The 23,212-nt window shown below is 42.6% G+C and overlaps 2 protein-coding genes across 4 annotated transcripts; both read right to left on the bottom strand.

Moving 5' to 3' along the window:
• Positions 1–533: 533 nt before the first annotated feature.
• Positions 534–6,310, bottom strand: LOC115201873 (zinc finger and BTB domain-containing protein 18-like). Of its 2 annotated transcripts, XM_029765755.1 has the most exons (4): positions 5,773–6,310; positions 2,341–2,471; positions 1,990–2,157; positions 1,409–1,477 (listed from the first exon to the last, which is right to left on the bottom strand). In XM_029765755.1, the coding sequence occupies exons 1-4, from the start codon at positions 6,020–6,022 to the stop codon at positions 1,469–1,471; spliced, it is 558 nt and encodes a 185-aa protein (XP_029621615.1). In that variant the 5' UTR covers positions 6,023–6,310; the 3' UTR covers positions 1,409–1,468. The 2 variants fall into 2 exon arrangements, with proteins under 2 accessions (XP_029621614.1, XP_029621615.1); XM_029765754.1 differs by having other exon boundaries at positions 534–2,157.
• A 387-nt stretch (positions 6,311–6,697) lies between these two features.
• LOC115201838 (zinc finger and SCAN domain-containing protein 4-like) lies at positions 6,698–23,035 on the bottom strand. 2 transcript variants are annotated; one of them, XM_029765699.1, is made up of 7 exons: positions 22,386–23,035; positions 21,314–21,444; positions 20,773–20,949; positions 13,448–13,612; positions 12,983–13,094; positions 9,330–9,457; positions 6,698–7,787 (listed from the first exon to the last, which is right to left on the bottom strand). In XM_029765699.1, exons 1-7 carry the CDS (start codon positions 22,669–22,671, stop codon positions 6,912–6,914), a joined length of 1,875 nt encoding a protein of 624 aa, XP_029621559.1. In that variant the 5' UTR covers positions 22,672–23,035; the 3' UTR covers positions 6,698–6,911. The 2 variants fall into 2 exon arrangements, with proteins under 2 accessions (XP_029621559.1, XP_029621560.1); XM_029765700.1 differs by lacking the exon at positions 6,698–7,787 and having other exon boundaries at positions 8,041–9,457; positions 22,386–23,034.
• Between the last annotated feature and the right edge of the window lie 177 nt (positions 23,036–23,212).

Raw genomic sequence — 23,212 nt, 5'->3', positions numbered from 1 at the left:
TATTCTGTCTCTCACTGTTGAAATAAACCTACCATTAAAATTATAGACTGATCATTTCTTTGTCAGTGGGCAAATGTACAAAATCAGCAGGGGATCAAATACTTTTTTCCCTCACTGTATGTAAACTTCCGACTTCAACTGTATATATTAATGTGGATGCTACCATGATTACAGATAATCCTGAATGAATCTTGAATAATGAGTGAAAGACGCATCAAATAATATGAAACAAACAAAACAAACAGCAAATGCATCCAATAATTTTGTAGAGTCACAAGCTTGATGTAATCATTGAATGTGGGATCAAATACTAAACTTGACTACTTCAATACACTTAAATGAATTTACAATACTTTTGGTCCTCTAAAAAGGGGGGACTATGTACAAAAAGTGCTGAAAATTCTAAAAGGTTATATGGATAAAAATACATATGCTCAAATTAAAGCTGACAGTCTACATATTAACCTCAGTCATTTTCAAATCCAAAGTGCTGGAGTACAGGGCCAAAACGAGTCGCAATGAAAGTCTAAGAATGAAAAGGCCCATTTTGTGTTTATTAAATAAACAAGTGTTAAATACACCATATGAAAACCACACATACACGTCTAAACGAAAAATCTCCATTAATTTGACAAACCGCAATCATTTTTCCATTAAAAGAGTCTTGGGAAAGTAGTTTAATGGAAGTAATGAAATAGGCATTTGTGAACATCATATAGCCTACACAGTACAAACACAATATGTGACAGACTTTTTAGTCTTATATATCACACAGTGTCTTGATGAAATATTCTACCCAGGAATATTCAACACTGAAATCTGTTCATCTCTTGATTCCAAATGCATCTGTGGGTCTTTTCTGCTGACAACAATAAAAATTAATCTTTGTCTTTAATGCAGGGTTTAAGCTAAACGTCAGAAGCTATCGAGTGGAATGTTTACTCTGCTGGTGTATCCTGAGGTAGCGCCTCTCTGAAAAGCTCTTCCTGCAGTGGGTAGAGGTGAATGGCCTTTCTCCCGTGTGGACCTTCAGATGCATTTTCACCTGGTTCTGGTGGGAGAACCTCTTCTCACACTGGGGGCAGATGTAGGGTTGTGGACCCTATGGTGCCTCTTCAGGCTGGACGAGTGGGAAAAGCGCATATGACACTGGGTACAGCTGAAGGGTTTCTCCCCTGTGTGGACCCTCTGGTGCCTCTTCAGGCTGCCAGCCTCAGCGAAGCGCATATCACACTGGGTACAGCTGTAGGGTTTCACCCCTGTGTGGACCCTCTGGTGGATCTCCACCTTCTGTAGGCAGCTGAAGCCTTTGTTACAGAACATGCAGAGGAACCGTTTCACTTTACTATTGCCTGATGTGGCTCCCCCTCCCTGAGCCTGGGCCCTAGTCCTGTCGTTTGAGTTCAGCACCTGATCAAAAAGGACACAGCCGTGTGAATCAGAAGGCCCCATCGATGTGGACACTGGGTCACGATCCCTGAGTGAGTGAAAAGGGGAATGGGTCACAACATTTAGATTGGTCTCTAAGCTTTCCCTGTAGTCTAAGAAGTCACTAGCGTTACCATGCGAGTGTCCTCCTCGTAACTGAGTCTCGTCTGCATTCCATGTCAGAGGAGCGTCATCCTCCACTTTCACAGTCACCTCATCTGCGACCAGACCCTCTCCTTTCTTATCTAGGGACCCTTCAGAGTATACACTACTACTGTACTGGTTCCAGTCCACTTTCATTGGATTAGTCTGTGTATCTAATACCACAGGCATGTCACCAGGTATCATCTCTGTCTCTGTAGCATATGAACAGGACAGATCATTGCAAGTCTGTACCGCATCACCTGAGTCCCGATGGGACAGAACTGTCCTCGGGCTCAGGTTCCCGTGAAGTAAATACTCTGAGCGAGGAGCAGGACAGTCCAGTCGCCCCAGCCCTGTTAAAGTCTCTGTTTCTGTGTTTGTCTCTGACTTGAGGGCGGCGTTCGGCGTTCCACTGACCTCCATGATGCTGCATCGGGTCCTGGAGGACGCTGGGGTGGTGGTGGGGTCCTCTGTGGCTACAGGGGGCGCCCCAGCTGCTCCAGGCTGGATGTCTCTGCTTTGCCGTGGGTCCCCATCTCCTTCAGACCTCTCCAGCTTGACCCCAGGACCTGCTGCCTCTGCAGACTGACACAAGAAGAGAGGAGGTTAATACCGGTACATGAGTTGAATTGGATAACAATGTCATAGGGAAGTCTCACAAGCTCCTCTATGGCAGATAAATGAGGATGTACATGTAAGGAAGTGAATAGCTGAGGGAAGCCTTTCTAAAATAAACTGGCCATTTTGATGTAATACTATTACACTAACCTCTATCACTATAATGTGCTGGGTTGAGGTTCTACTCCCCTCATCAACAGTGATTGGTTGGTCACCTCTCCATGTTTTGTGTCCCGCTGGCTTCACAAAGCTCCTGTGGCCTCCAGTAAGATGTCCTTCACCTGAGAGAGTGATTGGGGGAAAAGAGATGGTTAGGTTAGCTACTGTCAATGCTCAACTCTATTGACCATTTTGACGCAGAGTACAGTTACATGCACACAATAATACAATAATGTGATTATTGTGGATAGTCAGATTTATGGAAGTCCAGAGAGGACATACACTACCGTTCAAAAGTTTGGGGTCACTTAAAATGTCCTTATTTTTGAAAGAAAAGCAAATTTTTTGTCCATTAAAATAACATAAAATTGAGCAGAAATACAGTCTAGACATTGTTAATGTTGTAGACTATTGTAGCTGGAAACGGCAGATTTTTTAATGAAAATCTAAATAGGTGAACAGAGGCCCATTATCTGCAACCATCACTCCTGTGTTCCAATGGCACATTGTGTTAGCTAATCCAAGTTTATCATTTTGAAAAGATAATTGCAAAAGGGTTTTCTAATGATCAATTATGTTAGCACTGCACAGCTAGAGTGTCTAGTTTGAGAAACAGATGCCTCACAAGTCCTCAACTGGCAATTGTATTAAATATTACCCACAGAACACCAGTCTCAACATCAACAGTGAAGAGGCGACTCCGGGATGCTGGCCTTCTAGACAAGTTACAGTGCCTTCACACCCCTTGACATTTTCCACATTTTGTTACAGCCTGAATTTGAAATGGACTCAATTTTAATAAAAAAAAAATTTGTCACCGGCCGACACACAATACCCCGTAATGTCAAAGTGGAATTGTGTTTTTGAAATTTTTACAAGTCAACAAAAATGTAAATCTGATATGTCTTGAGTCATTAAGTATTCAACCCCTTTGTTATGGCAAGCCTAAATAAGTTCAGGAGTAAAAATGTGCTTAACAAGTCACATAATAAGTTAACATGATTTTTAAATGACTACCTCAAACGCTGTACCCCACACATACCTGCATCCTTCCGAACTCAGTTGCCGGAGAGGAAGGAAAACACTCAGGGATTTCACCATGAGGCCAAAGGTGACTTTAAAACAGTTACAGGAGGAGAAAACTGAGGCTGGATCAACACCATTGTAATTACTCCACAATACTAACCTAAATGAAAGAGTGAAAAGAAGGAAGCCTGTACAGAATACAAATATTCCAAAACATGCATCCTGTTTGCAACAAGGCACTAAATAATACAGGAAAAAAATGTGGCAAAGCAATACACTTCTTGTCCTGAATACAAAGTGTTGTATTGGATTTGGTGGGTGCATCATGTTATGGTTAAGCTTGTAATTGTTAAGGGCTGGGGAGTTTTTCAGGATAAAAAAAGAAACGGAATGGAGCTAAGCACAAGTAAAATCCAAGAGGAAAACCTGTTTCAGTCTGCTGTCCACCAGACACTGGGAGATGAATTCACCTTTCAGCAGGAGAATAACTTAAAACAGAAGGCCAAATCTACACTGGAGTTGCTTACCAAGAAGACAGTGGATGTCCTGAGTGGCCGAGTTACAGTTTTGACATGAATCTACTTAAATCTATGGCAAGACTTAAAAATGGTTTCTAGCAATGACAAACAACCAATTTGACAGAGCTTGAAGAATTTTGAAAAAAATAATGGGCAAATGTTGCACAATCCAGGTGTGGAAAGCTCTTAGAGACTTAGACTCACAGCTGTAATCGCTTCCAAAAGGTGCTTCTTCAAAGTATTGACTCAGATATGTGAATACTTAGGTAAATTAGATATTTCTGTATTTACATTTTCTATAAATTTGCAAACATTTCTAAAAACATGTTTTCACTTTGTCATTATGGGGTTTTGTAACTAGATCCGTGAGAAAATTCAGCCTGTAACAACAAAATATGGAATAAGTCAAGTGGTGTGAATACTTTTTGAAGGCTCTGTAGCTGCGTTGTTGCTTGCAGGCGATTGACTGTGGTCTTGGGGGTGGCAAACAGCCTGGGGGAATGTGCTCGTTCAGGGCATAGAGGCCCCACGAGCTCTTAGCTCAAGGTAAGGGACATTTAGCTTGCTAACATTCTAACTTATAAACTGATAATGAGCTCCAAACACAAATGAAAGCATGATGTTGGTATGAAATGTACCATCCCTTAGTGTAGCAATCACCTCAGCCACACTGTCAATCTATCATCAATGTGTCCACTCCTATTTATAGTATATCTCGTGAGCTCTACAAAACTACTTTTGTTATGTCGTGGTCATGAAGTTGTGATCGTCATAACGAGGGATTTATTTATTTATATGTCCTCTCTGGACTTCCGTACAGATTAATATAATAGTTTGATTAAAACGTAGACATGTTTTACAAGAACAACGATTTCCCTAATAATCCTCTTTACATGGAGACATCTGATATCACACTACCCGATGGCACTCTGATGAATGTAGAAAATTGCCAATCAAAATAAATGCTCTACCACATGTTATTTTTGGGCAGCATATTTGATTCAGAGTTCGGACATATAAAGTTTGTAATGTGAAAACTACTTCTAAGATGCATACTTTCAGTTCTCACGCCTCCATTACACCGACATTGTCATTGCGTTTTGGGACACCAGAAGTACATTCATTCCCATTGGAACGCATCATTTGCCTCACAGCATTGCTGTTGCAGTGTTCTGTGTGGTGCACACATTGGGTATCTCCAACATATACATCATATTGTATGCATAGACTTGACAAAACTAGTAGGAAAAGGTGAATGTTGAACTTTTGTTGCACACATATCCAGTAAAAATGTTGGATTGCATAATGAAAAAGTTTGACAGCAGAATTAAGGCAATCAATCAGACTTCACTTGTGTAGAGGGAGGTTCTCTCGGCTGTTGCTAACACATGGCAGATCAAATACACAGCCACAACGCTGATTAAGGTGTTTACATGCTCTAATAATATTAAAGATTGCTCAGAAAACCAGATGATTTAATTGGCGTATGCTTAATTCGATTGGACATTATGCCGATTAAGATAAAGTGTGTTTACATGATTATTGCATAATTGGCCTACTGCCATAATCAGTTTAATATCGAATTATTACTGTGCATGTCAACGTACTCACTGTCTGGAATTGGCAAGGATGTAACACTAAGCATAACTTATTGATGTACTATTTATAGATCGATTGATTATGTTCCATGCGTCATATTATTTTCAGTTAGTAAATAATTGTAAATGCAGCTAATCAATAATCTGGTTAGAATATGATATTGTCTTTGCAAGATACCTAAATAATCAGTGGAATTATGGTTAACACATCTAAAGTCACACATGCGCAGAGCGGAACGGGTCGACAGGGCCCCGCAGCCTCAGCCTTCTGCTAAATGTACCTCTTGCCATTCCTCTGTATCTGTCGAGGATCTTGACACTACTGGGAAGGGCGCGCTCCCGTGCCACCTTCAATTCCAGCAGCTGTAGTTTCCTCCGCAATGCCCTGTTTTCTTTCTGGCTTTGAGTTATTTCTAAACGAAACACTGCATAGTCGTCGTCTACGAGTTTACAGACCTCTGCCACGGCTGCATTCGCTAATACCTCCATAATGGAGGCTATTTGAGTGTGAAAAACCATACAGTTAGCCATTGTTAGCAGCTAGCTAGCGTTACCAACATAACATATATCAACCAAGTCCCGTCTCCAACGCGAATTATGAGGTAAGTATGTGATGCTGTGCAGTTAAATGGTGTTAATAAACGTCTAAATAATAACCAAAAAACGCTTAACGTGGAAAATGTTCTCGGTCACTGTTCACTTTCTTCTTCGGTATTACGGCAGTTTGCAAACTGTTAAAGGTGCATACCGCCACCTACTGTACAGGGCGGTAAACCATAAAAAAATAAAACATTTAGGAAAGGGGAAGAAAAAATGACATCCATACAAAAACACAAAAATAGACCTCATGAGGTTGAAGAAATTTGGCTTGGCCCCAAAGATGCACCAATGAGAGCATCCTGTATCACTGCCTGGTACGGCAATTTCGCCGTCCGCAACCGCAGGGCTCTCTAGAGGGTGGTGCAGTTAGCCCCAACGCATCCCCAGTGGCACTGCCTGCCCTCCAGGACATCAACAGCACCCAATGTCACAGGAAGATCATCAAGGACGCCTGTTCACCCCGCTACCATCTAGAAGGTGGAGACAGTACAGGTGCATCAAAGCTGGGACAGAGAGACTGAAAACCAGCTTATATCTCCAGGCCATCCGACTGTTAAATAGTCATCAAAGACTTGTTTAGAAAGAACAATGTGTTAGCAAAAAGAGTAAAATAATAGGACTTTATTCAATCAATTACCTCTGTAAGGTAAATATTAAACTTTCCTTGTTCTAGCCTAGGTTTACTCTCTAAAAACAGTTTACACACGCCTGTTTCAAATGACCAGTTAAGGGTTAATGAAGGGTATGTGGTTTAATTACCCTCTTAACCCAAGACACTTCACATGATAACTATCCCAAACATACATCTCAAGCCACAGTGCTACGATTTCTCCCGGTTGTGGACACTCCGATGTCTGGTAAGGTTACTCAGGAAGGAGAAGCTCTTGTAACATAGTTTGCACTTGAAGGGCTTCTCCTTGGTGTGAACGGTCTGGTGCTCCCTCAAATAGTGTGCCCTAGCGAAGCGCTTCCCACACGTGGGGCAGGCGTACGGCTTGTCCGCGTCTGTCCTAATGCTCGGCCTCCCACGTTGTGACCCAATGACACCAGAGGAGGTAGAAGCAGGAGTCTTTGAGCTCCCTCCTTGACCTGTAGCCATTGTTTGGGTGTTGTTGGGATTGGGTGCTGTATTATAGGCTAGGTAACTCTCGTTGTGAACGGCCATCCTGACACTGTCTGTATTCATGGGGTACCCATGAGGCAGCTGAGGAAGGCTAGGCCGAGGTCCATGCCCAGGCCTTCTATGAACCCATTCACCAGGCATTAGACAAGATCCTGGAGAAGACAGACTTCCCGTTAGACTCCTACCAGGGGGGTCTCCCACCACTCTCTGTGAAGGCTGAAGCCCAGGGTGACCTGCTCTGTTCATCATAGATACTGTGGTGTTTGCATCATGAGAACAGGAGGGTCTATCAGCCCCATCCCTGCACTGAGACTGTGAAGAGAAGGATCTGGGCTGCAGACTGGATCCCTGTTTGGGGCCTCTGTCTTTTTGATGACCAACAGGACTTCCACCTGTCCACTGGTTTTGTTCCGTGTGGTGGTGGTTCGGTCCTTGTTCCGACTCGCAAAGGAAGAGCGATGGCTCCTGATCCAGGGTTCTGATCCGGGGCCAGGGTTTGTGACCAGCCACTTCAGAGGTCCAGTTTCTCCCGCCAGCAACACCGGATATCAGCAGGTCCTCATGGACTGCAGACTGTAAACACAAAATGTACAGAAGAGCATAGAAAAGGTTTATATAAGAATCTCTTTACTGTAGACATAAAATGTTAACCACAGTCAAGCCAAACTGTAATATTGTGATTCAAGTAACCAATAATATGAAGTCATTGGAGTTTATAAAAATTGTCCATGTGTTGATTCAAGAATTAAGTATAATGTTTTGGTTCGACTGAGAGAAGGGAAACTAAGTCCCTACCATGATAAAAAAATAACCAAGTCAGTCAGCACAGAGTCAATTTTGTATTTAATTTCAACAAAATTGTAATATTGTGAAGTACAGTACTTTTATTGCATAAAATGATACATGTGACCAGAATAACTTTTCTCCCTATGGTAACACTTTATCCTTTATGTAAATCAGGTACCCTCACTTTGATAAAATGAATTTTAGAACGCCTTGAAATAGGTTCAACATTACACACAGCTTTGCTACATTAATAAACATGAATTAAGGCAATATCAGTGCCTCATTATGAAACACTGGCATCAAACAGGACAAGGTTGTCACTTTTCATCAGTGAAGCATTTTTATAGACACCATCACACCAACTATCACCATATCATCTACTCTTCCTCATCACACTCATTTTCATCATCCTCATTTTACCTCATCCAGTTCTGTACTACATCAAAAACAGAATTAACTACAAAATAGCTAATACTACATTACATGTCACCATTACACATGGGCTGTGTGCATTTTCTGTTGGTGTATTCTGAGGTAGCTCCTCTCTGAGAATCTCTTCCCGCAGTGCATACAGGAGAACGGCCTCTCTCCTGTGTGGACCATCAGGTGCCTCTTCAGCTGGTGCTGGTGGGAGAACCTCTTCTCACACTGAGGGCAGCTGTATGGTTTCTCCCCTGTGTGGACCCTCTGGTGCCTCTTCAGGTTGGATGAGTCTGAAAAACTAGCCCTGCACAGGTGGCAGCTGAACGGTTTCTCCCCCGTGTGCATCCTCTGGTGGATCTTCACCTGTTTGGGGAAACTGAAGGCTTTCCCACAGAACGAACACGGGAAGCGCTTCTCTTTGCCACCGGATCTACTGATAGCATTACTACTACTGTCATTTGTCAATGGGTTTGTGTAGCCATTTAGTGTTGAGGCACTGGCATTGTCTGATGTCTGGTTTAACATTAGGACAGTGTGAGGAGGACGAAGGCCAGGGAGTGTCTGTGATGTCGCAGGGTCCATGTTCCAGTTGATAGATCCTATAGAAGGTATGCTGAAGGCAGCACCTGTTAAGGGGTTAACCTGAGGCGCCATCAGTCTCTCTGAATCACAACTATAGGAGCAGGACGGAGCATCGCTAGCCGAGTCTGTGTCTATTCTCTCCCGCCGCGAACCGACACATCCCCATCCCTTCAGACCAAATCTACGCCCCGCTCTGGTCTCAGCCAGTCTGTTGTCACGGAGACTAAGTTCAGTTGTTGTTTTGTGTTCGACTGTCTGTTTCTGGTTGTAGTTAACAGTGTTGTTCCCCAGCCCAGAGTTGAAGATGCTGTCCCATCCACTGACCTCCACTATTTCGCCTCTGGTCCTGGCCTGCTCAGTGATGTTGTCCCCTGGGCCCTTGGCTGCACCCATCTGGGTCTGGGATTCCAAAATGGCCGCCCAGTCTCTTCTGTTAGCCTCCAGCCAACCATCTGTAGGAAGAGGTTACAAAGTAGACTTTACAATCTTGGCAGAGAACTCTACATATGGAGTTTGAGTCAATTACCTGGTGAAGTTCATACAATATAAATGTGTGTTTTTGTATGTAAACATAAGTTGTATTGATTAAATAGCCAGGTGCATCACTATTTCCATTGAAGTATATATATTATGTTCTGTATGTGGGTCTTTCTATAAACTATGGTACCAGTGAGGATTTCCTACGCTGGACAGCTTGTTACAGCTGCTGATAAGACATTGATAATAATCTGCCACATTTTTTTGGTGTCATTACATTAAGGTATAGGGGGGGGGGCAATAGATACACTACAAGCCCAAAAGTATGTGGACACCTGCTCCTCGAACATCTCATTCCAAAATCATGGGCATTAATATGGCGTTGGTCCCCCTTTGCTGCTATAACAGCCTCCACTCTTCTGGGAAGGCGTTCCACTAGATGTTGGAACATTTCTGCAAGGACTTGCTTCCATTCAGCCACGAGCATTAGTGAGGTCGGGCACTGATGTTGGGCGATTAGGTCTGGCTCGCAGTCGGCGTTCCAATTCATCCTAAAGGTGTTCGATGGGGTTGAGGTCAAGGCACTGTGCAGGCCAGTCAATTCTTCCTCACCGATCGACAAACCATTTCTGTATGGACCTCGCTTTGTGCACAGGGGCATTGTCATGCTGAAACAGGAAAAGTACTTCCCCAAACTGTTGCCACAAAGTTGGAAGCACAGAATCGTCTAGAATGTCATTGTATGCTGTAGCGTTTAGATTTCCCTTCACTGGAACTAAGGGGCCTGGCCCGAACCATGAAAAACAGCCCCAGACCATTATTCCTCCTCCACCAAACTTTACAGTTGGCACTATGCATTGGGGCAGGTAGTGTTCTCCTGGCATCCGCCAAACCCAGATTCATCCGTCGGACTTCCAGAGGGTGAAGCGTGATTCATCACTCCAGAGACCACGTTTCCACTGCTCCAGAATCCAATGGCGGCAAGCTTTACACCACTCCAGCCGACACTTGGCACTGCGCATGGTAATCTTAGGCTTGTGTGTAGCTGCCCGCCACGGAAACCCATTTAAATGAAGTTCCTGCCGAATAGTTCTTATGCAGGCGTTGCTTCCAGAGGGAGTTTGGATCTCGGTAGTGAGTGTTGCAACCGAGAACAGACTATTTTTACACACTACACGCTTCAGCACTCGAGGTCGTGTTCTGTGAGCCTGTGTGGCCTACCACTTCGTGGCTGAGCCGTTGTTGCTCCAAGACGTTTCTACTTCACAAGAACAGTACTTACAGTTGACCGGGGCAGCTCTAGTAGGGCAGAAATTTGATTAACTGACTTGTTGGAAAGGTGGCATGCTATGACATTGCCACGTTGAACGTCACAGCTCTTCAGTAAGGCCATTCTACTGCCAATGTTTGTCTATGGAGATTGCATGCCTGTGTGCACGATTTTATACGGATGTTGATGAAATAGCCGAAACCACTAATTTGAAGGGGTGTCCAAATACTTTTGTGTATATATATAGTATATCTTCAATAAAATTGACGAGTTGATTTAAAACCTGTTAACCCTTTCTCATGGTTTGTGTCTTGACGGATTTGTCGAACACTGTGTGACATAAAACATAAATTTTCTGTCCTTTAATTTTTGGCAGTGTTGCCATTATATCATATATTAGACATTAATCAGTTAAATTAGACTAACTTTAACCCTGTAAGAATCTTCGATCTAGCTGTCGGACAGTTTTTTGTATAGAGATCTCAGAAATACAGTGCAACTATGTAACATTTCGTGTGTCCATGTGTTACGGGGTGAAAACAGTTTATGGGCTCAAATCCCCAAAAAGATTGCAAAATCGAATGCTTCCAACCGAATGAGTCACCTTACCTTGATACTTAAAACCTAAATCAATACTGTCATTAACGTGGTTCTTCAATAATTACATAATACTTGTTGGATGCGCATTTGATGTCGAGCTGTTTAATTATGCTGTGATATTTTCACACATCGTCATCTGAATTTTTTTGAATTACATTCAAGTGATGAACAGCTGTTAATGATAGCAAATGCGATAAAACATCGGCACAAGTGCTGGAAAAAAAGGTGTTTGCGAGGAATGTCCAGAATATTTGTCTCATTTGTTATGCCTGTGAAGACAGTTGTGCCTGGATCCACGTTGGATCTAATGTCCCTAGTGACTTGATATTGATCTGTTGTCGTCTGCTTGATTTACAGCAGGGTCTCGTAAGATTTAACAGAGAAAGCATCAAGGTAATGGGTTGATGTTTTCGTATGTTTTTGTGCCTCAGATTGGACACCGAGTCTACTGTGCACAATTGTGTAGAATAGACTACACCGAATCTACTGTGCACAATTGTGAAGGATAGACAATTGCGCAACACCCACCCAAGCTATTCCTATGAATTATTCTGGATATAATGACAACACATTACACAGCCTAGTGGGCTTCATCACAATTTGATCTGGTAATGAAATTACATGACAAATACATTTTGGTTTCCATGTTACACCTGTAATTTTAAACAATACAGGGGGCTTGAAGTAGCCTACTTGAACTTTCATTTGGAGCTCAGAAATTCAAGTACTGGAATTGGCCTACCTTGAAAATAAGACATTTCCTCAATTTGGTGCTTGAAAAGTCCTTGTAATTATTGTAGCCAATTTATAAGTCCTCCTGCTCCCTTATAATTATCTGCAATTTCATTTTTGACCCGTTTTTGTGAGAAATGTGGCCACTTTCGTTTGTTTCCCGCCGCTTCAATTGAACGGTGTTGCGCTACTCTGTTTCGGTAAAACCATGTGTGGTTATTATGAGGATGACAACATCTAATGCTGGCTTCAACTTGGCTTTCCATATAAATCCTTCCAGTACAAAAGGAACCTGGTTTTTGGTCGCTTTCTCTTCATAAAAAAACAACTGATGGTGAGATTCAAACGGTGAGTTTGATGCTACCGCTGTTCACGGCTTTATTATGTGTGCCTGCGTCAGCTACAGGCAAACTGCCATGCATGCAACCAATCTATTTAGTCAGGCAATTCCACATTATTCTCATATTTTAGAATGTAATACTAATTTCAATATCAATGCATTGACAAGGCCTAAAAAAAGTGGTAATGGTTTACTTTTTGGGGGGGACACTTTTTGGTGGTGGTGGGGGGTTCTATATTAGGCCCTATATTTCCAATGATATAAATTACACAGTTGTACAATATTGAGGTCCTTACATTTAATTACTATTAAGTGCCTGAAAAAAAAGTCCCTGAAAGTCCTTGAATTTGACTTTCCAGTGTCTGTATGAACCCTTCTTAAAGGATGTATAGTCTTGGGCCTATGTTGTTGTATAGGTGGTGTTAAGGGACAATTTGCATATATTCCTTTAAGTACACTCTGGAACTGCAAGAAAATCATAAATATTTTTGTTTCAAACCATTTTGAAATTTTGATCCCAATTATTTATAAGAAGACCCAGATGTATTTCTCTCTTACCTTGCTCCCCCATCTTTTGTCCACTCAGCAGGTCAATGCTCTCTGGTCCATCTTCTATTGTCTCCTCTTTGACTATTAGCAGATCAGGCTTCCCATCCTCCATGTCTACTGACTAAGAGATATAGAGTGAGAGGATGTTGGATCAAGACATCCTGATATGGAGCATCTTCTGATTGGGCAATGAGGGATTGCTATGAGTACTATGGAAACTTGTTAGTTGATTTGATTGTTTTACATGGTTTTAAATTCAAAGGCATGGTCCCACACTTAAGACAACATTTATTAAGACCTGGGCCCGTATCCACAAAGAATCTCAGAGTAGGAGTGCTGATTTTTACATATGATCCTATTCATTATGATCTAAAAGGCTAAACTGATCCTAGATCAGCACTCCTACTCTGAGAGGCTTTGAGGATACAGACCCTGACCTAATACCATTCAGACAGTAGTTCACAGTGGGCTCACCTCAGTGAGACTGTGTGTGGTCCTGTGATGCTCAGCTGGTTCCTCTGTGGGTTCAGGAGGAGGTGTAGTCTGATTGTCCTCCATGATTATGGTCCCCTCAGGGTTCCCCAGACCTTCCTCGCACCCCTCCTCCTTCACCAGCAGCACCTCTGGACCCTCCTCCTCCTGGAAGAGAGAGGTGATACAGATTACACAGACATACACTCCCTCAGGTACATACACACAAATAATAAACACACTTTCAACATGGATGGGCCATACTTGCTGACATTATAAACAGTTTCTCAGTCTCAAAATGTGCATCAGCCAATTGAAATTGTTGATTTACTTGCACATGATAAAAAAGCTATACAACTGCTCCTCGGGCGCAGATAACATGGATGTTGTTTAAGGCAGCCCCCTGCACCTCTCTGATTCAGAGGGGTTGGGTTGAATGCATTTAGTTGTACAACTGACTAGGTATCCCCCTTTCTCTTTCTTTACATTCTAGCTGGTCCGATCAGATAACCTGGCACGTTATCCTTATGCTAATCTCACAAGGTGGCAGTGATTATTTCCTGTAACAAATTCCACATCACCCAACCTTAGAGTTTTTATCCACAAACCAACGGCATTAATTAAAATTGGTCAATTTGGCCACCAGAGGGATTATTTATAACCTACAAATTCAAGGTTATTTTTTCCCACTAGGTCTAGGTCTGTAAAGTGTTGTGTCCCAATATTGCATGATGATGCATCCTTGACTAGGCTACTACCTCCCATATGACCAAAAAGTTTTTGCCTATCCGTTTAACATATATTAATGTGCTTTCATAGCACTAAAGATGTAGGAGGATTATACAACAAGTTATATTCGCATACATCGTAAAAAAAAGTTGAAGATGCTCGTGGTCTTGTCAAATTGCTGTAATTTCCTCTTGACTGCCATCACTAATTGGTGGCGTGATAAACCCAGAGACGGAGAGATATGATGGCCGTGAGCTTCGATCCCCCTCGGGAGAAAGTTTTTATTAGAGGAAAAAACGCTCCACTGTTGATCCTCGAGTCAAATAATGCATGTGACAAAGTAGATGATTATAAAAATTAATATAAAAAGATTGTAGGCCTACATTTAAGTGGACACGTCCGTGTAATAGCTTATGCAATATCTTTGTCTGAAAGGCTGAAGAAAGACATAGCTCCTTATTAAATTCATTCTAAATCTTAATTTTCAAGCTGTTGGCTGCAATTCCCTTCACACAAATTTCATTCTACATTTCAAAAGGAAAAAAGTTATTCTAACCTTATGCCACAATCTGTGGCAATTATGAAGAACTAGGCGCTCTACACTATATGACCAGTCAGTCAAACGTATGTGATCTAGTTGCTTTGATTATCAGAATGCTTTCACAGAGAGGAAGAGGAGAATCTTTGGATTTAATGAACAAGTGTTGGATCACGTCCAACTACGTGGACAATTTTAATTGGCTAACCCTCTTATCACGTGCAAGTTAATCAACGATGTTATTTGTCTGATGTGCATTTTGAGACAGAGAAACAGTTTAAGTTTAACTTTTTCTCATGTTAGCAAGTATGACGCCGGAGTGTTTACCCATTCCCACTATGTTTGAGTCCTATACTGTAGTTACAGAATGACTTCATTGTTGTTAAACCCATCATGGTGGACATACATATGATGATGGGGTAAAAATAAGTCAGCTATGATAAGTCAAAAGTCAGACAAACCTGACTAAACTATTTTGAAGTGTATTAGTTATAAAGCACTGTTGTGTGTATGCGGATCATATTTAATGTATGTTAAAATAAGTCTCAATGAAAGTCTTAGAATAAAAAGTCCCATTTTGTGTTTATTAAACAAACAAGTTTTAAATACACAACATGATAACCACACAACGTCTCAACTAAAAATCTGCATGAACCTGATGAACTGAATTCATTTTCGAATTAAAAGTATCTGGCGAAAAAAAATAGGTAGTTGAATGGAAGTAATGAAATAGCCATTTTTTAACATCATAGCCGACACAGTACAAACACAATGTGTAAAATACTTTTTTGGCATATTCAGTTCCAGTCAAAAGTTTGGACACACCTACTCATTCCAGGGATTTTCTTTATTTGTACTATTTTCTACATTGTAGAATAATAGTGAAGACATCACAACTATGAAATAACCCAAAACATGTTAAACAAATCAAAATATACTGCTCAAAAAAATAAAGGGAACACTTAAACAACACATCCTAGATCTGAATGAAAGAAATAATCTTATTAAATACTTTTTTCTTTACATAGTTGAATGTGCTGACAACAAAATCACACAAAAATAATTAATGGAAATCCAATTTATCAACCCATGGAGGTCTGGATTTGGAGTCACACTCAAAATTAAAGTGGAAAACCACACTACAGGCTGATCCAACTTTGATGTAATGTCCTTAAAACAAGTCAAAATGAGGCTCAGTAGTGTGTGTGGCCTCCACGTGCCTGTATGACCTCCCTACAACGCCTGGGCATGCTCCTGATGAGGTGGCGGGTGGTCTCCTGAGGGATCTCCTCCCAGACCTGGACTAAAGCATCCGCCAACTCCTGGACAGTCTGTGGTGCAACGTGGCGTTGGTGGATGGAGCGAGACATGATGTCCCAGATGTGCTCAATTGGATTCAGGTCTGGGGAACGGGCGGGCCAGTCCATAGCATCAATGCCTTCCTCTTGCAGGAACTGCTGACACACTCCAGCCACATGAGGTCTAGCATTGTCTTGCAATAGGAGGAACCCAGGGCCAACCGCACCAGCATATGGTCTCACAAGGGGTCTGAGGATCTCATCTCGGTACCTAATGGCAGTCAGGCTACCTCTGGCGAGCACATGGAGGGCTGTGCGGCCCCCCCAAAGAAATGCCACCCTACACCATGACTGACCCACCGCCAAACCGGTCATGCTGGAGGATGTTGCAGGCAGCAGAACGTTCTCCATGGCGTCTCCAGACTCTGTCACATGTGCTCAGTGTGAACCTGCTTTCATCTGTGAAGAGCACAGGGCGCCAGTGGCGAATTTGCCAATCTTGGTGTTCTCTGGCAAATGCCAAACGTCCTGCACGGTGGTGGGCTGTAAGCACAACCCCCACCTGTGGACGTCGGGCCCTCATACCACCCTCATGGAGTCTGTTTCTGACCGTTTGAGCAGACACATGCACATTTGTGGCCTGCTGGAGGTCATTTTGCAGGGCTCTGGCAGTCCTTCTCCTGCTCCTCCTTGCACAAAGGCGGAGGTAGCGGTCCTGCTGCTGGGTTGTTGCCCTCCTACGGCCTCCTCTATGTCTCCTGATGTACTGGCCTGTCTCCTGGTAGCGCCTCCATGCTCTGGACACTACGCTGACAGACACAGCAAACCTTCTTGCCACAGCTCGCATTGATGTGCCATCCTGGATGAGCTGCACTACCTGAGCCACTTGTGTGGGTTGTAGACTCCGTCTCATGCTACCACTAGAGTGAAAGCACCGCTAGCATTCAAAAGTGACCAAAACATCAGCCAGGAAGCATAGGAACTGAGAAGTGGTCTGTGGTCACCACCTGCAGAACCACTCCTTTATTGGGGGTGTCTTGCTAATTGCCTATAATTTCCACCTGTTGTCTATTCCATTTGCACAACAGCATGTGAAATGTATTGTCAATCAGTGTTGCTTCCTAAGTGGACAGTTTGATTTCACAGAAGTGTGATTGACTTGGAGTTACATTGTGTTGTTTAAGTGTTCCCTTTATTTTTTTGAGCAGTGTATATTTTAGATTATTCAAAGTAGCCATGCTTCGCGCACACTTGGCATTGTCTCAATCAGCTTCATGAGGTAGTCACCTGGAATGTATTTCAATTAACAGGTGTGCCTTAAGTTGATTTGTGGAATTTCTTTCCTTCTTAATGCGTTTGAGCCAGTCAGATGTGTTGTGACAAGGTAGGGGTGTTATACAGAAGATAGCCCTATTTGGTAAAAGACCAAGTCCATATTATGGCATGAACAGCTCAAATAAGTAAAAAGAAACGACAGTCAATCATTACTTTAAGACACGAAGGTCAGTCAATCCGTAAAACTTTTAAAGTTCCTTCAAGTGCAGTCGCAAAAACCATCAAGTGCCATCATGAAATTGGCTCTCATGAGGATTGCCAGGAAAGGAAGACCCCAGAGTTACCTCTGCTGCAGAGGATAAGTTCATTAGAGTTACCAGCTTCAGAAATTGCAGCCCAAGTAAATGCTTCAGAGTTCAAGTAACAGACACATCTCAACATCAACTGTTCAGAGGAGACAGTGAATCAGGCCTTTATGGTCGAATTGCTGCAAAGAAACCACTACTAAAGGACACCAATGAGAAGAGACTTGCTTGGGCCAAGAAATACGAGAATGGACATTAGACCGGTGGAAATCTTTCCTTTGGTCTGATGAGTCCAAATGTGAGATTTTTGGTTCCAACCGCCGTGTCTTTGTGAGACGCAAAGTAGGTGAATGGATGATTTCTGCATGTGTGGTTCCCACCGTGAAGCATGGAGTAGGAGATGTGATGGACCATGCTGGTCATTTATGAAAATTTGAACATCTGGGCCATGTTCTGTTATAATCTCCACCCGGCACAGCCAGAAGAGGACTGGCCACCCCTTATAGCCTGGTTCCTCTCTAGGTTTCTTCCTAGGTTTTGGCCTTTTCTAGGGAGTTTTTCCTAGCCACCGTGCTTCTACACCTGCAATGCTTGCTGTTTGGGGTTTTAGGCCTGGTTTCTGTACAGCACTTTGAGATATCAGCTGATGTAAGAAGGGCTATATAAATACATTTGATTTGATGGTGCTTTGCTGGTGACACTGTCTGTGATTTATTTAGAATTCAAGGCACAATTAACCAGTATGGCTACCACAGCATTTTGCAGCGATACGCCATCCCATCTGGTTTGTGCTTAGTGTGACTATCATTTGTTTTTCAACAAGACAATGACCCAAAACACACCTACAGGCTGTGTAAGGGCTATTTGACAAAGGAGAGTGATGGAGTGCTGCATCAGATGTCCTGGCCGCCACAATCACCTGACCTCAACTCAATTGAGTTGGTTTGGGATGAGTTGGACCGCAGAGTGAAGGAAAAGCAGCCAACAAGTGCTCAGCATATGTGGGAACTCCTTCAAGACCGTTGGAAAAGCATTCCTCATGAAGCTGGTTGAGAGAATGCCAAGAGTGTGCAAAGTTGTCGTCAAGGCAATTTAAAAAAAAAAAAGTTTTATTTAACTATAAAAGTCAGTTAAGAACAAATTCTTATTTACAATGGCGGCCTACTCCGGCCAAACCCGGACGATGCTGGGCCAATTGTGCGCTGCCCTATGGGACTCCCAATCACAGCCAGATGTGATACAGCCTGGACTAGAACCAGGGACTGCAGTGACACCTCTTGCACTGAGATGCAGTGCCTTAGACCGCTGCACCACTCAGGACAGACAGATTCCACAAATTCATTTTTTTGAAATGCATTCCAGGTGACTACCTCATGAAACTGGTTGAAAATGGCAAGACTGTGCAAAGCTGTCATCAAGGCAAAGGGTGACTAATTTGAAGAATCTCAAATATATTTTGATTTGTTTAACACTTTTCTGGTTACTACATGATTCCTTGTGTGTTATTTCATAGTTTTGACGTCTTCACTATTATTCTACAATGTAGAAAATAGTCAAAATAAATAAAACTTGGAATGAGTAGGCGTCCAAACCTTTGACTGGTACGTCAAACACACACACACACACTTTATCCTTAATTTACTCAAGTCTTTATATTCTTTTACTTGTATATTAATTATATTAAATTGTTCCGGTCAATATTGCTCAAATTCAGTACATTTGATTGGGAATAATTGATGGACAGCAATATTCAAACATTGTCTCAGATTTAAGTCAGGATCACTCAACACCTCTTGGAAAGTCATTCTGGTGTGTATTTGACATTCAAATGTGTGTAATTTGTGAAGAATACAACTATTCCAGGGTTAGGTGTTGCCACCACAATACTTTAACTTTCTAAGTCCAATTTAATCCCTTTTTCGACTTAATTCTAAGGCAGCAACATGTGAAGACTCTGCAAGGTGTATGTAGACTTTCACTAGGCACTGTATATCACACAATGTATAGATGCAATATTCTACCCAGTAATATTCTATACTGAAATCTGTTACTCCAAATGCATCGGTGGATATGTTTTGCCAACAACAAAGAAAATGTATATTTGTCTTTAATGCAGGGTTTGATCTAAACCTCAGAAGCTATTGAGGAGAATGGTTACTTTCTATGTTATAGACTGGAATGGTAATTCTGCTGGTGTATCCTGAGATAGCTCCTCTTTGAGAACCTCTTCCCGCAGTGCGTACAGGCGAACGGCCTCTCTCCCGTGTGGACCTTCAGGTGCATCTTCAGGTGGTCTGGCGGGAGAACCTCTTCTCACACTGGGTGCAGCTGTAGGATTTCTCCCCTGTGTGGACCCTCTGGTGCCTCTTCAGGGTGCAAGCCTGGGCTAAGTGCATGTAACTCTGAATACAGCTGAAGGGTTTCACCCCTGTGTGGACCCTCTGGTAGATCTCCACCCAATGAAGGCAGGTAAAGCCTTTGTTACAGAACATGCAGAGGAACCGTTTCTCTTTACTAACTCCTGATGTTGCGCGACCTTCCTGAGCCTGGGCTCTAGCCCTGTCATTTGAGTTCAAAACCTGATCGAAAAGGACACGGCCGTGTGAATCGGAAAGTGCCATCGACGTGAACACTGGATCGCGATCCCTGAACGCATGTACAGGGAAGTGGGTCGTGACATTTGTATTTGTCTCAAAGCTTACCCTGTAATCTAAGAAATATTTGCAATGAGTGTCCGTCTCCTATGTGACTATCTGCATTCCATGTGGGAGGAGCGTCACCCTCCACTTTCAAAGTAATCTCATCTACCAAAGACTATAACCTCCCCTTTCTTATCTAGGCACCCTTCAGAGTATGCAATACTATTGTACCGGTTCCAGTCCCCTCTAGACAGATCAGTCTGTGTCTCTAAACCCAAGGGCATGTTGTAAGGGTCCATCTCTGTAGTGTAAGAACAAGATAGATCATCAACACTAGTGTCTAACGCCTCACCAACTCCAGGGGGAATGAACCGTCCTCTGGCTCTGGTGAAATACCGGTAAATACTCTGAGCTGGGAACAGGACAGCCTAGTGGCCCCAGACTCAGTCTTTATGGATCTGATCTGTGGTCAGATTCTGTGTGTCACAGTTAAAGTCTTGGTGTCTGTCTCTGACTTAAGGACGGCATTCCACATTCCACTGACCTCCATGATGCTGTGCTGTGTCTTGGCCTGGGGCACCGTGGCAGCGGACAGGTCCTCTGTGGCTACAGGGGGCGCCACTCCAGACGCTGCTCCAGTCTGGATGTCAATGCTGTGTCGTGGGTCCTCCTCTCCTCCAGTCCTCTCCTGCTTGACCCCAGGACCTGCATCCTCTGCAGACTGACATAAGAAGAGTGGAGGTTATTACCAGGAATGGGAGAGGTTATTTGAATATCTGAATGGAGGTTAGTATTCGAATACTTGCAACAGTATTAATTTTGGAAGGAAAGAAATCATAGGCCTATTAACTATGAAAAGGCTTTGTCTCAATTAAATACAATTATAATTGTTTGAATAGTGAAAATATTTCAAATGCCCATCCCCAGTTATTACCGGTACATGAGTAGAATTGGATAACAATGTAATATTAAAGTCTCACAGATAAATGAGGATGTAAGCAAGTGAACAGCTGAGGGGAGCCTTTCTGAAATAAAATGGCCACATTTGATGTACTGTAATTTTTATGCAACACTATTACACTAACCTCTATCATGATAATGTGCTGGGTTGAGGTTCCACTCCCCTCATCAACAGTGATTGGTTGGTCATCTCTCCATGTATTGTGTCCCACTGGCTTCACAATGCTTCTGTAGCCTTCAGTGAGATGTCCTTCACCTGAGAGAGTGATTGGGGGAAAAGAGGTGGTTAGGTTAGCTACTGTCAATGCTATATTGTACACTATTGACAGTTATGACTGTCTAGAATTGGCCAGGATGTAAGGTAACACTTCTCAACTTCTTAATATACTATTTATTGATCAATGTATAGTGTTCCATGTATCACATTGTTTCCATTGAGTAAAAAATAGGAAATGCAGTAAATCAACAATCAGATAAGAGTCTGGTTCGAATATGATCATGTGTCTTTGCGCAAGATAGCTGATTAATAGCTATTGCTTATTATTCAAAAACTGACCAAGACACAATTCTGGCTAACACATCTGAACACGTGCAGAGGGTAGCAAGCAGATCCTATCTGCTTGTTTACAGCTGCACTAGGATTTGACAGACTTCCTGTGTAAATTAAGACGTGGAGCCGAGTGAGATATGGTTTAGAAAATGTACTTCAATTGAGAACTGCTTTGGACACTCTTGTCCCATTATCCCAACTGTTACACAGACAATATTGAAGAGTGCTAGTTAAGTAAACTGCCATGTTTGTCCTCATGCTAGCTAACAGTAGCCATTATGGAATGGCGTTGAACAACAATGGAGCTGATTGGCTGACACTGCCATTCCCAAAATGGCTGCTGTGGCTTCTGCTACCTAGCATGATAATGAGCGGTCCAGTTTTCCAGAAAAACTAGCAGTCTTTCAATTTTCTCAGTGTAACAGTTGGGATAATTGGACAATTCAGAATACAAAGCATTTTTTAATCCCTGGATTGAGGTATGCTTTCTGAGCCATGTCTCGCGCCGGCTCCGTTGTTTTAATCTACTCAGAAAATATGGCTGACCTAGACCTAGTGCAGCTACAAGCAAGCTGGTCGGATCTGCTGCCTAATGCAGAGAGTAATTGGGCTACAGGCAAAAACGGGCGACCTTTTGTCAAATGTACCTCTTGCTATTCTGTATCGGTCGACGACTTTGACACTACTGGGACGACTGGCGAGGACGCGCTCTCGTATTGTCCTCTCTGCCCGCTCCCGTGCCACCTTCAGTTCCAGTAGCTGTAGTTTCCTCCGTAATCCCCGGTTTTCTTTCTGGCTTTGAGTTATTTCTAAACGAAACACTGCATAGTCGTCGTCTACGAGTTTACAGATCTCTGCCACGGCTGCATTCGCTAGCACCTCCATGACGGAGGCTATTTGAGTGTGAAAAACCATACAATTACTGTTAGCCATTATTGTTAGCTAAGGTTAGCAGCTAGCTTGCTAGCGTTACCTAGATAACATAAATCAACCAAGTCCCGTCTCCAACGCGAATTAAAGACGACCTGAGGTTAGTATGTGATACTGTCTAGTTTAATGAGTCATATTGTGAGTTCAATGATGTTAATAAACATCTAAATAACCCATACAAATTCAAAAGTGGAAATTGTTCTTGGTAACTGGTCACTTCCGTTAACTTCTTTGATATTATGACGGTTCGCAAACAACTGTTAGAGCTGCATGCCGCCACCTACTGTATGGGTGGTAAACTACGGGTTAAAACCGACATTATACAAAGTTAAAAATAAAAGTCCCCCCTTCAGTCACATTCCAATTTAAATCACATCCCGACACAGGCTCAGGAGTCTGTTAAGGCAGTATATTCGTTGATAGGGTTACTTGTACTGCCTCTTCTGTCAAATCCCTGAGTCCCCCAAAAAACGTTCAGCTGCACTTACAGTGATGCCAATTTAGTCCGATTTCTTCTCCATGTGTGCTGTGCAGTTAATGACCA

The sequence above is a fragment of the Salmo trutta genome, chromosome 11 (assembly GCF_901001165.1).
Source record: "Salmo trutta chromosome 11, fSalTru1.1, whole genome shotgun sequence".
Classification (NCBI taxonomy): domain Eukaryota; kingdom Metazoa; phylum Chordata; class Actinopteri; order Salmoniformes; family Salmonidae; genus Salmo; species Salmo trutta.
This window is presented reverse-complemented; position numbering and strand designations above follow the sequence as displayed.